The sequence below is a fragment of the Limanda limanda genome, chromosome 9 (assembly GCF_963576545.1).
Source record: "Limanda limanda chromosome 9, fLimLim1.1, whole genome shotgun sequence".
Classification (NCBI taxonomy): Eukaryota; Metazoa; Chordata; class Actinopteri; order Pleuronectiformes; family Pleuronectidae; genus Limanda; species Limanda limanda.
The window spans coordinates 27,920,807-27,942,313 of NC_083644.1; the positions used below are offsets into that span (position 1 = coordinate 27,920,807).

At 40.5% G+C, this 21,507-nt stretch overlaps 2 protein-coding genes across 2 annotated transcripts; both read left to right on the forward strand.

Annotated features, from left to right (window-relative positions):
* Window positions 1–3,884: 3,884 nt before the first annotated feature.
* dohh (deoxyhypusine hydroxylase/monooxygenase) lies at window positions 3,885–9,557 on the forward strand. Its single transcript, XM_061078192.1, has 6 exons — window positions 3,885–4,003; window positions 4,473–4,579; window positions 5,478–5,645; window positions 6,527–6,603; window positions 7,041–7,296; window positions 8,343–9,557. Exons 2-6 carry the CDS (start codon window positions 4,474–4,476, stop codon window positions 8,651–8,653), a joined length of 918 nt encoding a protein of 305 aa, XP_060934175.1. The 5' UTR covers window positions 3,885–4,003; window position 4,473; the 3' UTR covers window positions 8,654–9,557.
* A 2,233-nt stretch (window positions 9,558–11,790) lies between these two features.
* LOC133010918 (radial spoke head protein 6 homolog A-like) lies at window positions 11,791–18,890 on the forward strand. The gene is made up of 7 exons (XM_061078579.1): window positions 11,791–11,946; window positions 13,771–13,993; window positions 14,439–14,732; window positions 15,094–15,543; window positions 15,642–15,780; window positions 18,351–18,468; window positions 18,576–18,890. Exons 1-7 carry the CDS (start codon window positions 11,846–11,848, stop codon window positions 18,802–18,804), a joined length of 1,554 nt encoding a protein of 517 aa, XP_060934562.1. The 5' UTR covers window positions 11,791–11,845; the 3' UTR covers window positions 18,805–18,890.
* The last annotated feature ends 2,617 nt before the right edge of the window (window positions 18,891–21,507 follow it).

Below are 21,507 nucleotides of genomic sequence, written 5' to 3' on the forward strand. Positions count from 1 at the left end.
TGTTCAAAATGTTTTACCCATGACAAGTCTCTTGAAAAGCACTAGAAATATTAAACTATTATGAGGGGGGGGAAAGTGCAGCTGAAATGGAGACAGACAGAAGCAGGAGGACAGGAAGCAGGGCAGAGGTCGTCCCCTCCTTTAAAAAAAAAAGGACATGCCTGCTATGCGGATATAAAACAGAACTAACGAGGAGCATGAGTTAATTTTACCCAACATCAGTAAATTAAGAATACCTAGTCTGTGCTGCCAACACCTCAGCAACTGCTAGAAAAAAAGGAAAAGAGAGAGAGCAAACAAACATCTAACAGGAGGGGACACAGCAACTTATTCTGTGGGAATTTGGACATAACCCCTCAGGTGTGTAGTGTTTAAGGTATAGGCTTGATGTAACAAAGACCAGTAGATCTGGTTAGTGCAGTATAAACATAACAATACTGAAGAATATTGTAGAATGGGAAGCCTTACTGGTTAATAGGCACTGGAGCAACAAAGTGCGCTCTGAATCCAGCTGGCCCCTCACCTGCATCAAGCATAGAAAAAAATGTGTCAGTATCTCTGTCAGTAAACGCAGGAATCAAACACAAATTACTGCTAACAACAAACCAGACTGCTGCTGAAGAGACACAAGATAAGATAAGATAAGATAAGATACATTTTTATTTATCCCACACACATGCACAAACATGCACAGACACACTCATGCAATTGAGGGAAATTTGTCCTCTGCTTTTATCCCATCTGGTGCAGGACACACAGAGCAGTGGGCAGATTTTGGGGGAGTAAGGTGCCTTGCTCAGGGGCACTAGACAGGGTAGGGAGAATAGTCTTTTGATTTTTTGGACAGATCCAGGTTTGTCTTTTGTTGTTATTCCATCCAGGTAAGTTTTTGTTGAAACTCCGTGGAGTCGAACTGTGGAGTCGAACCAGCATCGAACAAGAGACCTTTTTCTGCCAGTAGTCCAAGCTCATCTTAGACAACCAATTTGCACAAGCATGCCCTGTTTAACCAAATCAAATTTTTGCTGCTGATAATAAAATGTTATCCTTCAATACCATATCTTATTTTTCCGTTTTGCATTTCATATTCCTGCCTCACCCTGTCCAAAGCAATCTTTTAACTTACTTTACTCACTCCTCCTCACTACCCCAAACTGTAACAAAAGTAACTCATTTTAAATAAGTAAGCCCAGAAATTGCCCCAGGAGTCCCCATTTTTCTGATCAACTGTGATTTGGTGAATTTCCTGTGAGGAAGCATCAATAATACCTGAAACTGAGGCCACAACATGGACAACTAGGGAACACAAAGGAACCATTAAGAGAGCAGCAACAACCACCAAGGCACAAACACATACGGAGGCAAACAATGGAGCCAACAGAAGTTTTAATGTTAGCCACCCCTACACTTAAGGGAATAACTAACCTCACAGAGCTTTCCCTCTGACTGCCTTATCATTCTAACTAAGAAACTCACCTCTTGTTTTCATGCAGCTTGCAGCAGGTTTTTATGTACTGAACAAACAGGGTTTTTTTGCAAGTCGACCTGCGAGCAGGTCGCCACATTCCCACGGACAAGCACAGAACCCCTTTGGTTCCAAATGGTGATTTATTTTTACAAAAAATGTATCTGAGTCAGTGATTTCAGATGCCTACAGCCACCGTGATGGAGGGAGAACTCAGCTAACCAACTTTTATTTTGACCTTGGAATGTCATATTGAAATTCTGGCTGCTATAAAGTGTCTTCTATAAAGTGGCTTGTGGCTTTAGGCCTTTACCATGCAGATATTAACTTGTCACACGGTAATTATGATGTGCAAACAATTCATTTCTAGACAAACAAATAAAATAACTTATCGTTACTTAAGGGCCTCTGTACACATGATCCCTAAATAACTGTCAAAAGACATTTGACACTGACCACTTTGCCAAAGCACTGTCAGAGAAAAGAAAAGAAAACCGAAAAGGGACAACATCACTAAAGCCTAAAGGAAAAAACTGCCAACTCTGTTCTCGAGGTGAAAACACTTATCTTCTCTTTGGAACAAATAAAAAAGATCTCACCTAGCTCCACAATATGCTGTGCCTCCCAAACAGAATTAAATCGCTGCCACACATGCATCAGGAACAACTGAATCATTCAATTCATACTCAGATGCACCAAACACCAATATGGTTAGAAATGGCCAAAAACTAAGGCCCATGGATTGTTTATGTCAGTGGAGACAGCCGTGTAGGAAGTGTTTGGAAGTAAACATGTTATCAATGGATCACAACAAAATACAAGGGAGTCAAAACTGAACCCATTTACAGTTTTTCACAGTTGTTAACACACAAAAAGCAAAAACTCGGCACAATTTGCACAACATTCACTTAATGTACCAATAGCTTGACCCAATTTGGCACTACTTCACACTCCCTTATCTCATTAGACTCTGACTTTCCTTCTTTACACTCTGATTTCAATTACACATCACCTTGTTGTCAAAACACTACACACAATGTTCAGTTGTTGCACACACTTCTCACCCTAAAATGTCAAAGCATCAACCTACAACACACAAATACTCAAATCTCTAAACATTCAGGTCTGTTGAGCAATTTGCAATCAGGATTGCAGCATAAAAGTGCCTTCAGCCTCTGTTTTGTTTGATGAACAATAGAATAGAATAGAATACAGTGTGCTCACAGTATTTATATTTTGCAGGACTGAAAGAGAACCACACCGTGGAGGAAGAACACGCATGTTCACAGCCGAACAGGAGACTGAAATTGTAGATATGGTTCATGAGAACAACGCTATCACACTCAGACAAATAAAAACTAGGATACTGGCTGACCATGCTACATTTAGAAACGTCCAGACCGTCAGCCTCTCTACATTGGACGGTATTCTTCACAGGAATGCCATGCGGAGGAAACAAGTGAACAGGGTCCCATTCAAACAGAACCCAGACGCATCGAGGAGTTACGGAGAGAGTTTGTGCTTGTTAGTACCAAACATTGAGCACTGACACATGCATGTATTGTACCTGTAATCCAATATTGTTCCTTTTCTACAGTGTCTCACTGTAGCCCACTGTGTTGACCTCTCTGTGTCAATACTGTAACTTGCATTATCATGCTGTCTGTGTCAGTACTGTACTGTTCTCTGTGTGTACTGAAATAAACCTTTTTGTGTGCTGTTTTATGTTTGACTATGAAAAAAGTAGGCCTACACTGAGACAGTTTACAAAAGGAGAAATGGCTAATTCTCCAGAGTCAGTCATTCATATGGTGTGTTCCATTTTGATGATTGTGTTTTCAATTTTGCACTTCAGTGTGCTGTAAATGCTTGGAAGTGTGTAAGCAAATGCTTAGTTGTGTGTTCTCAATAAATGGTATGTGTGTGTCATTTGAAAACATGGCTGTGTGTACCAAATGAAAACACGAGTTCCATTTTGATGGCAATGAGTCATCTTGCAAAGGGAGTGTCAGGTTTAGCATTTTGTGTGTGAGGTTTTCAGTTTTCTGTGTGCAGTTTTGAGAAAGCCGTTATTGTTTTGAAAAACGTGTGTTAACAATTGTGAAAAACTGTAAGCAGCTGCTGGCAGGAGGGGAGAGGGAGACAACCTGTATCAGACCAGTGGGAACGGAGGGCACCATCTGGTGATCACCCTCACCCTAACCCTACTGCTCTACGGTCAAACATGAACCTTTTGACATTTGACAGCAGAAAAAATACCCTAAAATGCCATTCTTCTAGCCTGAACTGTGATGACTTTTCCTAAAGTGAGAAGGGGGAGAAGGGGCGTGAAAACTGAAGGGGGCAGTAATGCAACTGTTTGGAGGCCAGCTGCCGTGAAGCCTCGCAGGCGAAGAAGAAGAGGCGGAAGTAGCCGGTCCGGGACGCGTGCAGCAGCATCAATAGTAGTCGGTATCCAGAGCTGTGTGTATTGTCTCTGAAGATCTTAACACTTCTGCTCCGTCCACCCTGCTGGTGTTTGGGAATCACGTTGTGTAGGTGAGTCATTGAGAGGCATGTTTAACCGGGGTTAACGTGGCGGAAGTGTAACTGAGGAAGCTAACAGTTAGCTTCAGCCGGCTCAGCGTTTTGTAACCACAGCTGGTCCAGTCATACGAGGCTGGTCGCTGCGTTATGTGACCAGAGCAGCGTCCACTCACACCACCAGCCTTTGACTCCCTTGAAGCACAAACCAGAAGTTAAATACTCAGTGTTAGCCAGTTAAATAATGCAAACCAGACTGGTAGTAGAATTGTTTATATGATCGTCTCTAAATCCTCAAAACTAAGTCCATTACAAAGTGGCATATGTTGAAATGTGAAACAAAGTGCTGCTTGCTGTCACGTCAGTATGAGGTTGTGTATTGTGCTTGGGTGGAATGTGTCCACATACCCAGAGATGTATGTTTGTGTACATGTCTTCAGTCCACATCTGGCTGTAACGCAGCTGTGTGTCTTCCTGTGTGTAGTATGGCCAGTGAGGATAAAGTGGAAGCAGTGGGACAGGTTCTGGTGAACCCAAAACAGGACCTGACCCGGCGCTTCAGAGCCTTATTTACCCTGAGGAACCTTGGAGGTAAACGTCCACACAACATCAACCAATCCTTTAGAAAAAATGAGCGATGAAATAAAGGACCATAAGATTCTACATCAAGCCAAATAGCCAATTTACTCAGTCAGTGCTCAGTTGCAAAGTGAGCTTTAGATCTAAGATTAGCCAGTTTGATGAGAGCCGTTATATTTACATTAATCTACTCCAAAAACCTGACATTGAATCTGTCAGAGGGCGGTGGTACCCAGTGGAGGAGTTTGCATGTTTTTGAGTCAAACTTGAAAACACGTCATCATGATTTTAATATCAAAAATCTATCCCATGCATATACTCTGGTCCAATCATCATATCAGTGGTAAATTTAGATAAATTCCTCTGTCCTTTCCATGTTTTCAGGTTGAGACATTTCAGTTTAAGCACTGGGACCATAGACTGTATATAAAAAGGACAGATAAATAGTGAATGCCTCAGTCATGGTGTGTATGAATGACAACAGACACCATAATAACAGATAACATATAAGTAGGGGAGTTTCTGCTGTTCACAGCTCACGCCAGCTTTTTGTTATTGTCCATCTGTCGGGATATTTAATCATATATTGTACCCTCTCATTTGTACAGCCCATGTTCACAAATCACAATTTGTCTCATAGAGCATAACGAGGTTTGACATCCTCTGCTCTTAACCCTCAACAAGCGTAAAGAAAAACTACAAAAAAAGCAACCTATTAACAGGGAAAAAACGTAGAAACCTCAGAGAGAGCCAGTGCTCCGAAGAGGAGCAACAACTATCGCAGTTTGAGCACTCTTTTGCAATACATATATATACACACAATACATTTTCGATATATCGTGCAGCCCTAGTCTGTATTGTTTATTTCATTTTAACTGTGAACTGATTCTATCCATATTCTGGATTTTAGGTACTGAAGCTATAAACTGGATCAGTAAGGCCTTCTCTGATGAGTCTGCCCTGCTGAAGCATGAGTTGGCCTACTGCCTGGGACAGATGCAGGACAGACAGGCCATACCTGCTTTGACAGCTGTTCTCAAAGATGCACAGCAGGAGCCGATGGTTCGACATGAAGCAGGTTAATACCACACATTCATTATTAACCAACTAGAATGTTCATGTTCTTAAAGGTAACCACTGTCTGGCCCTCATGTGGCTCTCTCTGACATTTTTCCACTGTTAATAGGGTTTTTTGGGGGGTAGTTTTTCTGTCTCTTGCTGATAGTTAATGACAGAGTATGTCCCACCTTGTGAGACAAACTCTGATTTTTGAATATGGGCTTTACAAATATAATTTAATTGATTGACACTAATGGTATTTGATGGGGCAAAGTTATTTGTTATCCTAATAATTGATTGAATTACTTCATTACTAAAATAATTAACACGTATGCTTTGGGAAGTCGTTTGTGTCTTAAACGTATATATGCAAATATATATTCATGCTTTATGCACATACCGAATTGCATATCTTTACATTAATTTGTCTGTGTATAAGTGTACACCTAATTACAAACAGTCACAACTCTCTACAGGGCACTCATGTTATGAGCAGTGGTAGTGAGTAGTGGTGTAATAATGTAAACACTACTGATTGCTCATATAATACTTTTGTAAATACTACTGAGAACTCCTGGTTCAGCACATCAACATGTTCTCTGGTTTTGTGTGTGTCTGTACTAATCACTGGTTGGTCTATAGTTTGTCTGATTGTATGAAAATCGAATATTTTTACTTCCTACAAAGTAAACAAAGACAGTTCAGTTTTAACATAATCATGTACAGGAGAATGGTGTGTGCTGCCTGATCTATGGCTGAACTGAACTGGGACTTTATACTATTATGCTAAAATACATGGTGTGCATCTTTAGTAGTGCGCTGACAAATAATACACACAATCTACATGGAAACTGGAAGCAGCAGTTCTGTGTCTGTCCCTCTGACTATCTGTGTTTATAGGAGAGGCTCTGGGAGCAATTGGTGATCCAGTGGTTCTGGACCTACTAAAAGAGTACAGTCAAGACCCTGTCATTGAGGTAAGAACATAACACTTAGCCAGTAAATTCCAAGGCAGTGACATCAGTCTAGTTTATACTTGAAACACTTGAGACAGATGCAGGACAGACAGGCCATACCTGCTTTGACAGCTGTTCTCAAAGATGCAAAGTAGGAGCTGATGGTTTGACAGGTATCAGGTAAATACCACACACTCATTATGGGGCAATAGAAAAATGTCTCCTTGATAAACACTTGCATGGCTGAGTAACTCGAGTAACTTGATTTCAAAAATTCATAGATTAAGATTATTTGCCTCAAAGGTTAATATCAAACGAGCGTAGCTTCAATATTAAGTGCATTATACTACCAAATAGCCAAAAGCATATCTTCATACATACGGCTACTCAAACAAAATACAGTCTCGTATTCAGCATGATACCTGTTCTGAATCTTTTCTTTTCCTCCCTCCCTGCAGGTTGCAGAGACGTGTCAGTTGGCTGTTCGTCGTCTGGAGTGGCTGCAGAGTAGAGGAGAGAAACAGTTAGAGGATGGAAGTACCGATAATAACCCATACTGCTCTGTTGACCCGGCGCCCCCATCAGTGAATAAAAGTGTGTCAGAGCTGCGCTCCGCCCTGCTGAACGAGAGTCTGCCACTCTTTGAACGCTACCGGGCTATGTTTGCCTTGCGTAACCTGGGCAACGAGGAGGCTGTCCTGGCACTGGGAGATGGTAGGATACTATACTTAAAACTGCAGTTGTATCACTGCATGCATTCAAAACAACACAACAGTAACACTAGACCTTTGTAACTTTTCATGGTTCAGTTTTAAACTTCAGTCTTCAACCTGTGAAACTAATTAAATGAATAATGGGAAAAAAGGCTGGACATTACACCTAATGGTCTAAACAATATATAGAGGTTTTTGTTGTCTCACACAACAGTGACATTCACGTTATTCTACACACTATAGTCCTGGATCTTGCACAAGTATTGTGTTTTTTTAACACAACACTTATAAATTCTGCTTCATAAACATGCATACGTTTTACATGATTCATTTAGTTTTTACCTGAAATTGTGAAAAAACGTGTTGGAAGGTATTAACAACGTTCACAATTCAGTAGGAAGTAGAACACACAATTATGAATTAGGTTTTGATCTAAATAGATGGACATATGGTAGCAGTCAAGGTTTCAGTTGTTAACAAAGAAATTCCAGCACAGAAATGCCCAGGTTTGCATTTATTTAGAAATCGTCTCACCCTCACAGTTTGTGATATAGTTTTTCCACCACTTACATGCTGATAAAAAAAATCTAAAAATAAAATTCTGGCTGAATGAGTTCTTTAAACTCCTTTTATTTCTAGATGCACTCCAAAACTTCAGTATGGGTCAGTGTGTGATTCGTTTTTAGGCTCTGATGTGTTACAGAGTCACAGGGCCGTGATGAATTCATGATTTTGACATGTTTCCAGTAGAGCGCATTACAATAATATTGCATGAAGATCTGGAGTCTGGTTCAGGCAAACAAAGAGCAAATATTCCCCCTCCCACCTCCCGCAAGTCTTAACATAGTTCGTATCATTTAATGAGCTGATGCTTATATTTCATATCAGTAATCTTGTAATTAATTTACATTCAGTGCAAAACTGACCTGCATGTATTCTGAAAACTTTCTCTCAGCATCTCAGAGAAAGAGCTTTGTAATGATTAAACCTTTGTTTGACTTATGTCCAATGTATAAAGGATAACCTGTGTGACATCTTTGTCTTCAGGCCTGCAGTGCTCAAGTGCTCTGTTCCGTCATGAGATCGGTTACGTCCTGGGTCAGATGCAGCACCCGGCATCGGTTCCGGCGCTGAGTGCAGCCCTGGAGTCTGCCGGTGAGAACCCCATGGTCCGGCACGAGGCGGCAGAGGCCCTTGGCTCCATCGGCAAAGAGGACTGTCTGGCTGTGCTGCAGCGCTATCGCAAAGACAGTGAGCGTGTTGTCAAGGAGAGTTGTGAGGTTGCGCTTGATATGCTGGAGTACGAGAACAGTGACCAGTTTCAGTATGCAGATGAACTGGTGAGGTTACAGGGATAAATTAATGGTTAAAGGCCAGTGTCATAACTGAAGGGGCTTTCACCCTAATCCATTCTGTATATTTAACAGAGAGACCTGGATTAGGGGCTGCATCTGTAAAACTCTTGGATTCTGGGAGATGAGACTTTACAGCGTGAAATATACTCTTCACATAAAATCAAAAATTAAAGTTCAAGAGATTAATCACATATGATTAGTGAGCTCTTGTATGTGCTGATGGTGTTACTAGGCACGCGAGAAGTGTTTTGTATTGTTTGCCTCCACACAATATGCTTCTTATGACTATCATGTACAGTTTTTATGGAAGCTACAAAACCGCAGAAGTTTGAAGGCTTAAAAGACTGATGTGTCAACTTCAACTGATGTGCTTTTTTATCTATCTGGGAGTTGTATTTTGTATGGTTCTAGGTTGCACCATTGTATGATCAGGCCAGATGTCAGTTCATTCTGCTGCAACTAATGAAGACGAGCCAAAGACTAATCTGCTTCTCTGGATTTGGGAAAATACACAGCCACCATCATAGGAAGAGTTCATTCTCAACTGTATTCTTCTGAAGAGGTTGTCATCTCTAATGCTCTTCTGGCTGCTTTGTTACGAGATTACTGTGGAACACAGGTTGTCAATTTAATTTGTATTTCTTATAATTTACAGTCAGGTGTGTATTGTATGTAAATTCAAATTATTCTGTGACCTTTTTTTAACCTGAAGATAAACATTCATTCATGTCACAGTTGATATTTATGTACGTATACTTTGAGAGTGACCTAAACAGACAGAGGGTCCCGCACTCCCTAATCAGCCCAGCATGGGAATAAATTAGTGTTGACAAAGGTAATGTTCTCTGACATAGTATAATAATATGCCATGAAATCATAATACCCATTAAAGATGCAACATAAAGAATTGTTTATTTTTGAAAGATTGAACCCCCTCTCATTTGCCTCAGAGGGGTTTGGTCCACTATGCACATGCACCCGCATACCACACACTCACTATGCTGCAAAAGGTTATATTTGCAAGGAAACTTGTTAGTGCCATCACTTATTAGTGTCAAAACCATCAGACAATGAAAACAAAGTAATTTGCACTCACATTATGCTAGACCTATAAAACAAAAACAAATTATCACTGAGGCTAACAGAGCCCTCAAGAAAATTATCAATATGCATATATATTAATATTATAAACATTTATATATGTGCTTTTATAGGCTTGTATAATAGAATTTTTCCTTTACATTAAACAGCTATCAAAATCTTTTACAGATTACGTTTTCACATATGACCAACAATTCTTGATAGTATAGAAAGTATACTAAAGTATTATCTGACAGAGGTGACCCATATGTGACTTGTGACAAAATCTTGAACTTGTAGTCATATTAGCTCTCAAATACATTGAATCAATCAATAACAGCTTTATAACAAAAAAAAACAAACAATTGATAGGTTTATAAACATTTTATTCACATTCAAATGTTTATTTGACTTTGGATTCCTTCCGGGTCTATTTTTTATGTCAGACCAAATTGCCTCATTTTGTTCTGCAACTGGTATTGGCTATGATTCCAATTCTTCTAATTCCTGTGACAGATGTTGCCTAGCCACGCTGTGCTAAAACGCACAGATATTTTAAGACGGTGTTGACATATTATGGTTGTGCCACAGGAAATATTAACATTAGGATTTAAAATACTCTAAAACTATGAAACTTCCATGATTTTATTATAATTATAATTTTTTATGTTAAATGAAAATCATGTTAAATAAGTGTTGGCACGATTTTTTTTTTTTAAAACAACTTTGCTCTGATATGATATATTATGCAAGTGTTTCTTTTTAGGAAACAAGCTCTTCTTAATCATTACAAATATTTGTATACATTTTATTATATATGTGATGATTGAACTGTTTTAGATGTACGGGGAAGACATTAAGTGTCCTCGATTTGATACAATAATTATTAAATTTAATTGAATGGAATGATTGTGTTGAATACATGCAATTATTAATCCTTCATTACATCTACTTTTGAAAATATTTAAATGTTTATACCTAATAGCAGTTTCAACTGCTGGATGTGTTTTATCTCATACCTCAAGAATCTGATATATTCATTCACCCTCTCTCTCTCTCTCTCTCTCTCTCTCTCTCTCTCTCTCTCTCTCTCTCTCTCTCTATATATATATATATATATATATATATATATATATATATAGTAGAACTGACAAAAGCTTCATGAAGTGTCAATGAAAGTGTTCAAGCCAATGCCAGCAGTATCTAGATGTGTTGACAACTGGTTTATGAGATTTATGATGGATTTTGTGCCACATACACTATATGGACAAAGCTATTGGGACACCTGCACATTACCCCTACATGAGCTTTTATGACATACCATTCGAAATCCATAGGCATTAATGTGGAGATGTATCAGCTTCCACTTATCTGGGAAGACTTTCTACAAGATTTTGGCTTTCTACAAGATTTTGGAGTGTATCATGTGGGTCGTTTTGCCCATTTATTCAAAAGAAGCAATTGTGACAATATCTGTTCTGGTTCACCCCAAAGGTGTTTGATGAGGTTGAGGTCAACGCTCTGTGAGGGCCAGTCAAGTTCTTCCACACCAAACTCACCCAACCATGCATTCATCGACCTTGCTTTGTGAACTGGAACAGAAAAGGGGCTTTCCCAAACTGTTCCCACAAAGTTGGAAGCAAAGAACTGTCCAAAATGTCTTAGCAGCATTAATATTTCCCTTCAGGGGATCTAGTGGCAATGGGACTAAATGAAGCACCTGAATTGGGTGATGAAGGGCTGCGTCCCAATACTTTTCTCCATATAGTGTAGAAGTTGCTGTGAACATCCTAAACCTGTCAGCTGGAAGAGTTTTGGGCACAAAAAAATCTGAGGAATGGTGGTAAAAAGCAGATGCAGTAGGTTAAAAAAAATAAAATAAACGTTCTGCAGCACTACCCTAAAGATCACAGCGTCCCAAATGATATAATATATATGATACCATTGTATACTTCACTACCTCTAGAGGGCGCAGTCCTCCCAGCAACCGCTCTGCTACAGAAACCATAGCAACCATCGAAGTTTGGATCTACGCTGCCGCATTGCTTTCCAGTGTTCATGGCCGACACCAGAAATAGTCCCAGAAACCAGTGAAACAAACGCAGTGAGTGAAGGATGGAGAGAAAGCAGGACAGCAGCAGTGAAGGGACGCTGCAGGCATCTGCCTTGCTAAAGTCTGCCATGTTGAAACAGAGCAGTAAGACCTGCCTGAACCTGTAAGTACCGTGTGTCGTGGTGTTCGCTCATGTTTGGTAGAATCTGTGAACTTCATGTAAACAGCCCATTAGCAAGATTCAAAACACTGTAGAAGTTATAATTAAATTAATTGGTCAGACACTGATGTGGTTAAAAGTTCGGCTTCATTGCCAAGAGGAAGGGTATAACTCCCTCCTCTACAGTAATGTGGAAAACTGTGCTCAGCATTGACAACAGAGATCACATCTTAGAAACAACAGCAAATACTGTAGGTGTTCCAAAACAGTTTAAACATTAAAGGCTCCAGTATGCTTCTGCGTTCTCCGTTTCTCGGAGAGGGCTCCACGGGGGGCAAAGAGTCTTTTTGATTTTTACCTCTCCGTCCACTGTACGTTTGAAAACAATTCACCGCCAAACCCATAGGTGGCGCAACGGAAGACGAGCTCAGAGAAGCCTACCCCATTTGGGAAGAAGAAGTCCACGTGTCTCTGTTTACATCTGTTAGCTTGTCTCCCACACACTGAACCATGGCAACTAACAGAACTAAATAAAGTGACACCCAGCGGGTCAAAATGCTGATGTTATCGTTTCTTAGCGCAGCGGTTCCCCAGTCTTGTTTCCGAACTGTGTTGCTGATTCCACAGCTTGAATCTGCTTGAGGCTACATGTAGCTAGAAGATACACGGACCTAGCTAGCTCCCCCCCCAGCTTCCACACACAGTCAGCAGGTACTCCCGACACTAACTACTACCCAGTGTTTGCTTCTAACCTGACGGTATTATAGAAACAGTGTCATGATAGAAGTGGAATTAAAGTCGTGACGGCGGAGTTATGCACTGTTACCACCGCAGTTAGCATGGTTGCTAGCCCGCTAGCCTAGCCTGCTAGCGCCGTTTTGAAAGCTCGTTATAACCGTATGTGACCGTACACACATGCCGTCAGTGCTCGAACGAGCCACCGTCAGCCGGACAACTCCGCTGGCTTAACACACACGTCACATTAATCTTAGAATCGTAGTTATGTATGTGTTTATTGTGAATCAGGAAGTTACAGGTCCAGAAATGACGTCGAACAGAAATGACGTCGTACGGAAATGACGTCATACGGAAATGATGTCGTTCGCGGACCAATCACAGCCAAGAGCTGTCCGTCGGCTCTCCGACACAACACGGAGAAGTTAGAAAAATCAGAGGTGTACGAAAAGCTGTCCGAAGCGCTCGGAGAGGGCGTTTCACGACGGATAGGACGGTCTTATCTATCCGTTTTACAAAATACGCTCTAGCATAAATTGGCCTTAAGTCTGTTTTAAAAAGTGGAGATTATTTTCTATTGTTTGACTTTTAACTGGAGTCAATGAGTCTAGTTACCTAGTTGTCCTGCAGTGTCAAAGGGTTTTCTCAGCGGAGGTGTCTCGATAAACCAGGAAACCTGCTGCACACAAAGTGATGGTTGTCAGCATAGACTGTGGTCGTCAGCAGGAAACTCAGATCCACAAATTTTGCACAGTGACGTCAGAATGAAGGACACTCCCACTGAACTGGAATTGATTGAAAACCTTTGCACTTCGGCTGACATTTCAGTGAAGCTGAGCTGCAGCTATGGATGCAAATGTGTCCGTATTAATGATTATAACTGTTTACTCTAACTGTTTACTCAGTTTTACAACAAACACTAAGTCATGTAAATACAGTAAGCATACAGAATACCACTCTCTAAGGAAAACGTCTGTATTTTGTCCAACGGTAAGTTATATGTGATATAATATAATTTCTGTGTGCTTATCTCTACAATGACCAATGGATGATCCAATGCTCAGGAACTAGTATCGTTCTTTAATGTTCCAGCTATGACCACCTGACCCGGGTACTAATAAAGGTGATGGATGAGCAGCCACAGGATGTGGTGGACGTGATCGAGGATATAAGTCGTGACGTGAAGCGGGCTTTATTTGAAGACAAGCAAAGCATCCTACGAGACCTTCCACAGACTACAGCTGCCGAGCTACTGGCTGAACAGCAACGTCCACTGTTTTCTCGACCAGAGGACAATGAGCAGGAGGATGAGCTGGTATTTGCTACATACAAGTAAATTGTACATTTGTCTTAGTGGTTTGAAGGTGAAATGACTTTTAATTAAAATAAAACATAATTTTAGACAGCCAATGACACCACGTTACAACCTTTCATTGGTGGCAGGTGGCAGAAACATGACACCAAATGATACTTTCCATCCCTTGTAGCCACACTAAGCAGATTATAGTTGCTTCAGTTTGAACAAATCATCATATTTACATTATGCTTTAATTAAAAGGGTTGTAAAATATTTATATTTGTCAATCTAACATATATGCAAAAACTAATTATTTTGGAAAAAACAACTCATGTATATTAAAAAAAAAAATATTTCCCAGCCTATTGCCTTGGATCCACAGGGGAAAATGACCAATGCCTACTTGAAGAATATTTTGTTAATGTAACTGATATTTATATGAAGCTTACTACTTTGTCTCCAGCAACAGGAAACACCTCTTCCTAATGTGAGTGAGATCGCCTTCTACCTGGAGCAGGCTGGAGTGGGTCTGGGCAGAGAGGAGATGCAGAGGATTTTTCTCGCACTCAAGCAGCTTGTTGAGTTGCAGGAGCTCCTGCGCTGCAGACTGTGGGGGAAGATTCTGGGAACAGTGAGCAGCTATATTGTTGCTGAAGCTGAGTGCAGGGAGGGGGAGGAGGAGGAAGAGCAGATCACTGATGAAGCAGCTGAGGAAGAAGAGAGAGAGACCGAAACTCAGGAAAGTGACGAGAATGAGGTGAGGAATTGGAATGTAGCAAATCAATGTACCAGAAAATCCTTGTTAATTCTCTGAGAGTATCTGCCTCAGGGGACATTCAATATATATTTGTTCATATTTAGTCAGAGGCCTTTCTGTTTTCTAGCTAAAATTATTATTGATTGCTAGAATGCCATTGTCCAATCAGAATCAGGTGTAAGAAGAGGGTTACATTTCATAATTGTACCCCAAGCATCACACACAGTGTGGCCATTTTGAGTTTTACTCATACAGTATGTTTTCTGCTTTGTATTTTTACACACATTTTCACAATACAAATTATTTTCAAGATAAAGAAATTATATTAATTTTTCTGGTCTTATGATGGTTTTATTTTCAGATGGATCCTCTTCCTCAGTCGACGTATAAACCCCCACCAGTGGTTCCAAAGGAGCCCATAGGAACAGGCACTAACAAGTGTGTTTACTATGTGTGTAAAGAGCCTGGTCTTCCTTGGGTAAAGCTGCCTTCAGTCAGTCCTGCGCAGATTGCTGTTGCTCGCCAGATCCGTAAATTCTTCACCGGGAAGCTGGACGCACCAGTTAACAGTTACCCGCCTTTTCCTGGGAATGAAGCCAACTACCTGAGAGCACAGATTGCTCGGATCTCTGCTGGCACACAGGTCAGCCCCCAGGGCTTCTTCCAGACTGGGGAGGAAGGAGGTGATGAGGAAGATGAGTCACCACGAGACAGCTATGAAGTGAATTCTGATTTTGAGGGCGTTCCAGTTAATGAGATGTCTGAGTCTTTGTCCACCTGGGTGCATCATGGTCATCACATCCTGCCGCAGGTACTAGTCTAATCAAAGGAAGTTCTGGAACGCAAGTACCATTCTCTCAGCTGTTGTATGTGAATGCTTATTTAACATGAGGATGTGAACTATTTTAGGGTCGTTGTACTTGGATTAACATGGCTGTGAACTCAGAGGACTCAAATGAGGAAGGAGATGCTGAGGAGAAAGAGGAGTCTGATGAACCTGAGCCAGAAGTTGGGCCCCCTCTGCTCACTCCCCTTTCCCAGGATGAAGGTCAGTCTTTGTCTTTGAACATTGCTCTGCCAAACTAGGAAGGGGTTAATTTTTGTCTAACCCCACAGTTTCAGTTTCATTCTTTTCTTTAAATAGTGTCCTCTGACTGTCCAGTTGCCAGAATCCAGAGAGAGAGGTCAGGAGCGTATAAATTGGGACCAAGCAGGGTGCACAATGTGTTATATAGAGTAGGTGGCGGTAATGCACCTTGACATAGTTGCCGCACACCAATAAACCGAACAAAAGAGAAGAAGAGTGAATAAATTGTGGATCTGATGATAACGATTTTAGATCCGAATAACAATTACATCTAAAGTTGTTAGGGTGCTTTTCGCTTTTTTGGAAAAAAAACCCTACAGACCACTTACGCTTGCAATTTTCGTACAGGACGTAAGTGGAACATAACATAAATAGTAGACCAGTTCATCAGCTGGCTATTATAATTCATTCCTCATTTTGCCATGGATTTTTTTGGGAAGATCTTTGTAACCTTGTTTAGAAAAGTGCTATACAAATAAAGTTATAAGGGCCCGAGCACTGACAGGCACTGACAGACAGTGAGGCCCTATTGAAATTGTAAGGATTGGTATTATTTTTCAGGCAAATTAATTGGCTTTTTGAGGGCTTTAACATGCTCCAATTCTTACCAAAATTTGCAGAAAATTTGAAAGTGGTGAAAACGTACGTATTCTTGAGGAATTTTCAATGGGCGTGGCAAAATGGCTCAACATTGCCCCCAGTGGTGTGAGGTTTTTAGAGCTTTTGTCACCAGGAGGGGAGTGGATTATGAGAGCTGACCTTGACCACCAGTTAAGATCCCTCAAGAAATTACTACAACCTCCCTTTGACTGGACATCGTGCTATGAGCCACCCCTATGCATACAGTCATCAAACCCGAACTGATGTTTCCATGAGAAGAGGGAATCCAGTGGAAGTCAGCTGTAGAGGCTACAATCCATTGGGGTATCAGGCTCCAAGCTGAGGAAGACCCTCAAAGACGTCATGGAGGAAGCAGATCAAGGACGCTTCTAGTTTAGGATGAGGGATAAGGCGTGGGGAAAATAGGGATTGTAGGGCCAGTTGTGTCACCACCTCGAGATGTTCCAGGATTAAAGGAGTGAAACATCAGCAAAGGGTGGCTCCCGGCTGATGACCCTGCAGCCTGTTTCAAGACACCTTTAGAGGTACGTTGCAGGTGGACCCACCTGTGCTTATATCTAGAGGCCTGAAATAAGGTCTGTGGTTGCCAGAAGCAAGACAATTTTCATGTTTTTATTCTATGACATTGGTAACCAGCCTGTCAATCTCGAAGACAACTGTCAATGCCCATACTCTCTCAACTCACTGGCTGATTCTCAGGACTCACGGCGCAGCTGTGTGGTGGTTCTCCATCACTCACACAGGCGTGTCTGCTACTGGCGGCGGGGCTGCTGGTTTATCTATTGCATTTCCTTGAATAAAAGTCAAATTATGTACTAAACTACATGCCAGGACTCTAAAATATGAAGACATTCATCTTCTGGTCTTGGGATGACAATCAAAGTCCAGTTAGAACAAGTGGATGGATTCAGAAAGTGAAACACTGGAGTACTTTTACTTTAAACGGGTTCGAGAAGTGTTGGAAATACGTGTGTGACAAACAGATAAACATTGGGTTTCAAATCAGAATAAACAGAGAAAATGATCTTCACCTGAGTTTTAATGTTTATCTCTTGAATTTATGTCACAAACATAAACACTTCCCGTATGTGTTTCAAATTAAAAGCACTCTTGTGTATATGTTGACGGAACACGTTTTTTTTTATTGTGAAATATTTGCAGAAGCAGAAATTGCACAGCTTCATATTGTGAGAAAACAGGACTACATACACTTTTATACAAGGTAGTAGTCATATTTATGGCCATATTCAAGCCAAAGCCTATATGTAAAAACGTTTTGCAGCAGTAGCAGCTCCTCTGCAGAACATGTTGTTGAACTAAATGAGCTAAATATTGTGCATGAAACAGATGTTGTAAATATGAATCGCTATTAATGTGAGTTTTGTGCATTGCATAACTGCCTTTCTTTATTTATATTTTTGCCAGTATATTAAGCCTTGAACAGAAATTGCTAAAAAATATGAAAAATATGACCCTCTTAAGTAGGTATTTTTTGGAAGATATTGGGGTGGTAGATCTCGGCTTGGCATGGTGACCTCTGTTCTATGACATGAAATACAAAAGTAAATACCCCACTCATGGTTGACTTTCTAAGAGGGAAGGCTTTTGAGTGTTGAATCAAATTAAATCATTAACCTTCACAGAGCTTGTTTTCCACAAGTATCCAATAACCAAGGGAAAATTTCATTGGGTTTTTTGTTGAAGGAACCAGGCTGTTGGCATTTGTCATTCTTAAACATTTTAGCTCTATAGCATTTTTTAGATGGATGGATGGAAGGTTGAAAGGAAGGAGGGAGGAATATCATGCACAGACGTCGTTTTTAAGTTTAAGCCATGAGTTCATGGTGCCCCTTCTTCTGAAACATAACCTATGTCCTTGAAGGAAATTATTATTTTTAATTGTGTCTCAGAAATTTTCAACACCCCTCCCTGGACCTCCAAGATGTCCTCCACTCTCACCCCTCAGCATGCAGTAGCTGTGCTGCGTTCTAACCTCTGGCCGGGGGCATTTGCATATGCCTGTGGAAAGTAAGTAAAAAGATCCGGATATTCTGACTTCCTGAATCTGTTTTCTCTCAGCATACTGAAAGCAATATTGTAATTTACAAACAACCATTTGCTGTCTCTTCATTTAGGAAGTTTGAGAACATATATGTTGGATGGGGTCTGAAGTATGCAGGGGAAGGGTACAGCCCACCTTTACCACCACAGCCACAAAGAGAATATCCCAGTGATCAAGAAATCACAGAAGCACTGGACCCGTCACTGGAGGAGGAACAGGCGCTGAAAGAAGTTTTGGAAGAGCAGCAAGTTGCTCAGGAGGAGTTGGAGGACACTGATGAAGAGGATGAAGATGATGGCTGAGAAAACAGTTACACATCTTTTCAAGTTTGACCTTTAAGGTATTTAAATGTTGGAATTGATAAATAAAATTTGACCAACATTTGTCATTTAAGTTACTTGTGCCTTTTTTAAGTAAATAGTTAATTATCCAAAAGAGATTTCCATTTGGTCATAATGCAAGTACTAACAACTGCAAATTGCAATTACAATGACGTTGGATGTAAGTAAAAACAGAACAGGAAAGACAGGGAAATGACTGGAAATGTTTTAAAAACATGAATGAAATTTTTACTTCAAAAATTTGATTTAAAGGATTGACAATATGCAAATTCATGAAGGAAAGGAGACAACATCAATAATGTTTAAAGATGATTGAGTAAGCATGTGTGTCTTTTCTAAAACAGTAAACGAAAACACAAGTTGAGTGTATGTTGTCATATTTAAAGACCTTCTCCACTGATTGAATTTATATTAATTATTACATTTTTTTTCCATGATACCATTGTTGTGCAATAGGAGTAGACTTGACGTTGGCTAATTATTAATAATCATGAAATATGATTATTAAAATAATAAAAATTATTTATTGAAAATAATTAAAAATGATAAGGCTATCACTTAAGAATAGTAAAATAATCAATTAGAAATGATACGGTTATCCATTAAGAAAAGTTAAATAATTAATGAAAACAATAAAATTATCAATTAAGAATGATACAATCTGTAAATATTACTTATCGTAGCGGGGCACCACCCTGGTTACAGGGACCAACGAATCAAGCAATAAATATCAGTCTCATATGATAAATGTTAAATTAATAATCTCAATAGTTAATATTAATGATTATTTATTAAACAATGAAGGGTTTTCGAGTTCAAGCACAGGCTATCATAATCCAGCTGTATTCACACACATATGCACAAATAATCACAGACTACAAATACTTAAATTACAAAAGCATTTATTAAAAAGGGGAAATAAAGTTAATTTCACTTAATGATTCGTCATTTTAACAAACTCCAATATTTCAAAGATAACCACAGCAGCAGCACTTTACCACAATTCAGATCATACATGTAAAACCTATGGTCTACCTATGTATGTCTGTCTGTGTGTGTGTGTGTGTGTGTGTGTGTGTGTGTCAATGTGTCTCTCTATGTGTATGTGTGTGTGTATGTGTGAAATATAGTTAATGTTATTTAATGATTAATCATTTTAACAAACTCCAATATTTCAAAGATAACAACAGCAGCAGCTTATCACAATTTAGAACACACATGTATTCATCTATGTGTATCTGTGTGTGTGTGTATCTGTCTGTGTCTATCAATGTGTCTCTGTGTAGGTGTGTGTGTGTGTGTGTGTGTGTGTGTGTGTGTGTGTGTGTGTGTGTGTGTGTGTGTGTGTGTGTGTGTGTGTATGTGTGCGAGAGAGAAGAGGGGGAGTGGCACATCCAAGATGGCGGCCGATAATGATTCGTGGAATCAAGAGGGCCGAAAACTCTCAAAATGGTGGTTTGACTACAAACAAGATGGCGGTGCCGCTTTGGAGTTTAGAGCCAGAATGGGAGGAGAGAGAGAGAGGAGGCGTGGCAAAATAGACTCTCAAAATGGTGGTTTAACTTGCGTTATTCAAAATGGAGTCTATGTTAATGACCATGTGGCCGGAGCTCACAATGGCGGTCGCCACATGAATTACACAAAGGGATTTTCAGACAAAGAGAATTCCTTATCTCTGCTTGGCTTTGGGCCGAAAGGCTTCCAGATGCATAAAACCTCTCTAAGTATAGATTTATCTATGTGACGTGAACTGTATATACAGATCGGAACGTTTGTGTAAGCAGGTTCAGGAGAAGAGAGAGAGAGAGAGAGAGCATGCAAGGAGAGAACGAACTCTTAAAAAAAACACCGTCAGAGACAAGTTACATTTACTTTACCATTCAGCACCCAAACGGCGTTGTGTGCTGAAGTTTAACCGGTAAAATCTCTGTAAAGTTGTTCAGACGGGAACAGTGCAGCCGGAGACGGTTCGTCACGGCGCTTAAACACTGTAACACACGGCCGTAACCGGAAACCAGAAGTGGCGACTCGCCGCGGCTAAGACAATGAGACACTGAGGTCCCGCAAACAAATACACTCAAGTATTAAACAATAAGCTACGTATTAAAACTAACATCTGCCCAGACAAGCCTCTTACTGTAACCGTAGTTTCGTGGGGTTGCCTGCGCGTTGGCGCGAATATCCCGGAAGTTCAGTGAATAGCTCGTAGTCTCTCAGGCGAGCTCCCGTGAGCTCCGCAGCTGGGCCGAACAGGAGCGGATTTGTCGTGCTCCGTGACGGGATGAAGCTTCGTCTTCTTCTGCAGCAGCGGAGATCGTGCTGTTTTACAGGAACGTGTGGCTGCTTAAAGCCGTTGTAGATCGTGTGGAAAAAGAATAAAAGTCCGTGTGGGAAATGTCTGAGCTCGTCCCGCAAGCAATTTCCTGTTTCGGTCCTTCAAGTTAAAACAGCAAAAAGTCCTATCAAAATAAAACTTCGACTGAGACTGTGTGTGTGTGTGTGTGTGTGTGTATGTGTGCAAGAGAGAAGAGGGGGAGTGGCACATCCAAGATGGCGGCCGATAATGATTCGTGGAATCAAGAGGGCCGAAAACTCTCAAAATGGTGGTTTGACTACAAACAAGATGGCGGTGCCGCTTTGGAGTTTAGAGCCAGAATGGGAGGA

Excerpts from the sequence above, each read along its gene's own strand:
- LOC133010918 (XM_061078579.1), top strand. The coding sequence starts at position 11,846 with ATGGAGAGAAAGCAGGACAGCAGCAGTGAAGGGACGCTGCAGGCATCT. Across the intron at positions 13,994-14,438 it reads ATGAGCAGGAGGATGAGCTG|CAACAGGAAACACCTCTTCC; the intron begins GTATTTGCTACA and ends CTTTGTCTCCAG. Across the intron at positions 18,469-18,575 it reads TTTGCATATGCCTGTGGAAA|GAAGTTTGAGAACATATATG; the intron begins GTAAGTAAAAAG and ends CTCTTCATTTAG.
- dohh (XM_061078192.1), top strand. The coding sequence starts at position 4,474 with ATGGCCAGTGAGGATAAAGTGGAAGCAGTGGGACAGGTTCTGGTGAAC. Across the intron at positions 5,646-6,526 it reads GATGGTTCGACATGAAGCAG|GAGAGGCTCTGGGAGCAATT; the intron begins GTTAATACCACA and ends CTGTGTTTATAG. Across the intron at positions 7,297-8,342 it reads TGTCCTGGCACTGGGAGATG|GCCTGCAGTGCTCAAGTGCT; the intron begins GTAGGATACTAT and ends CTTTGTCTTCAG.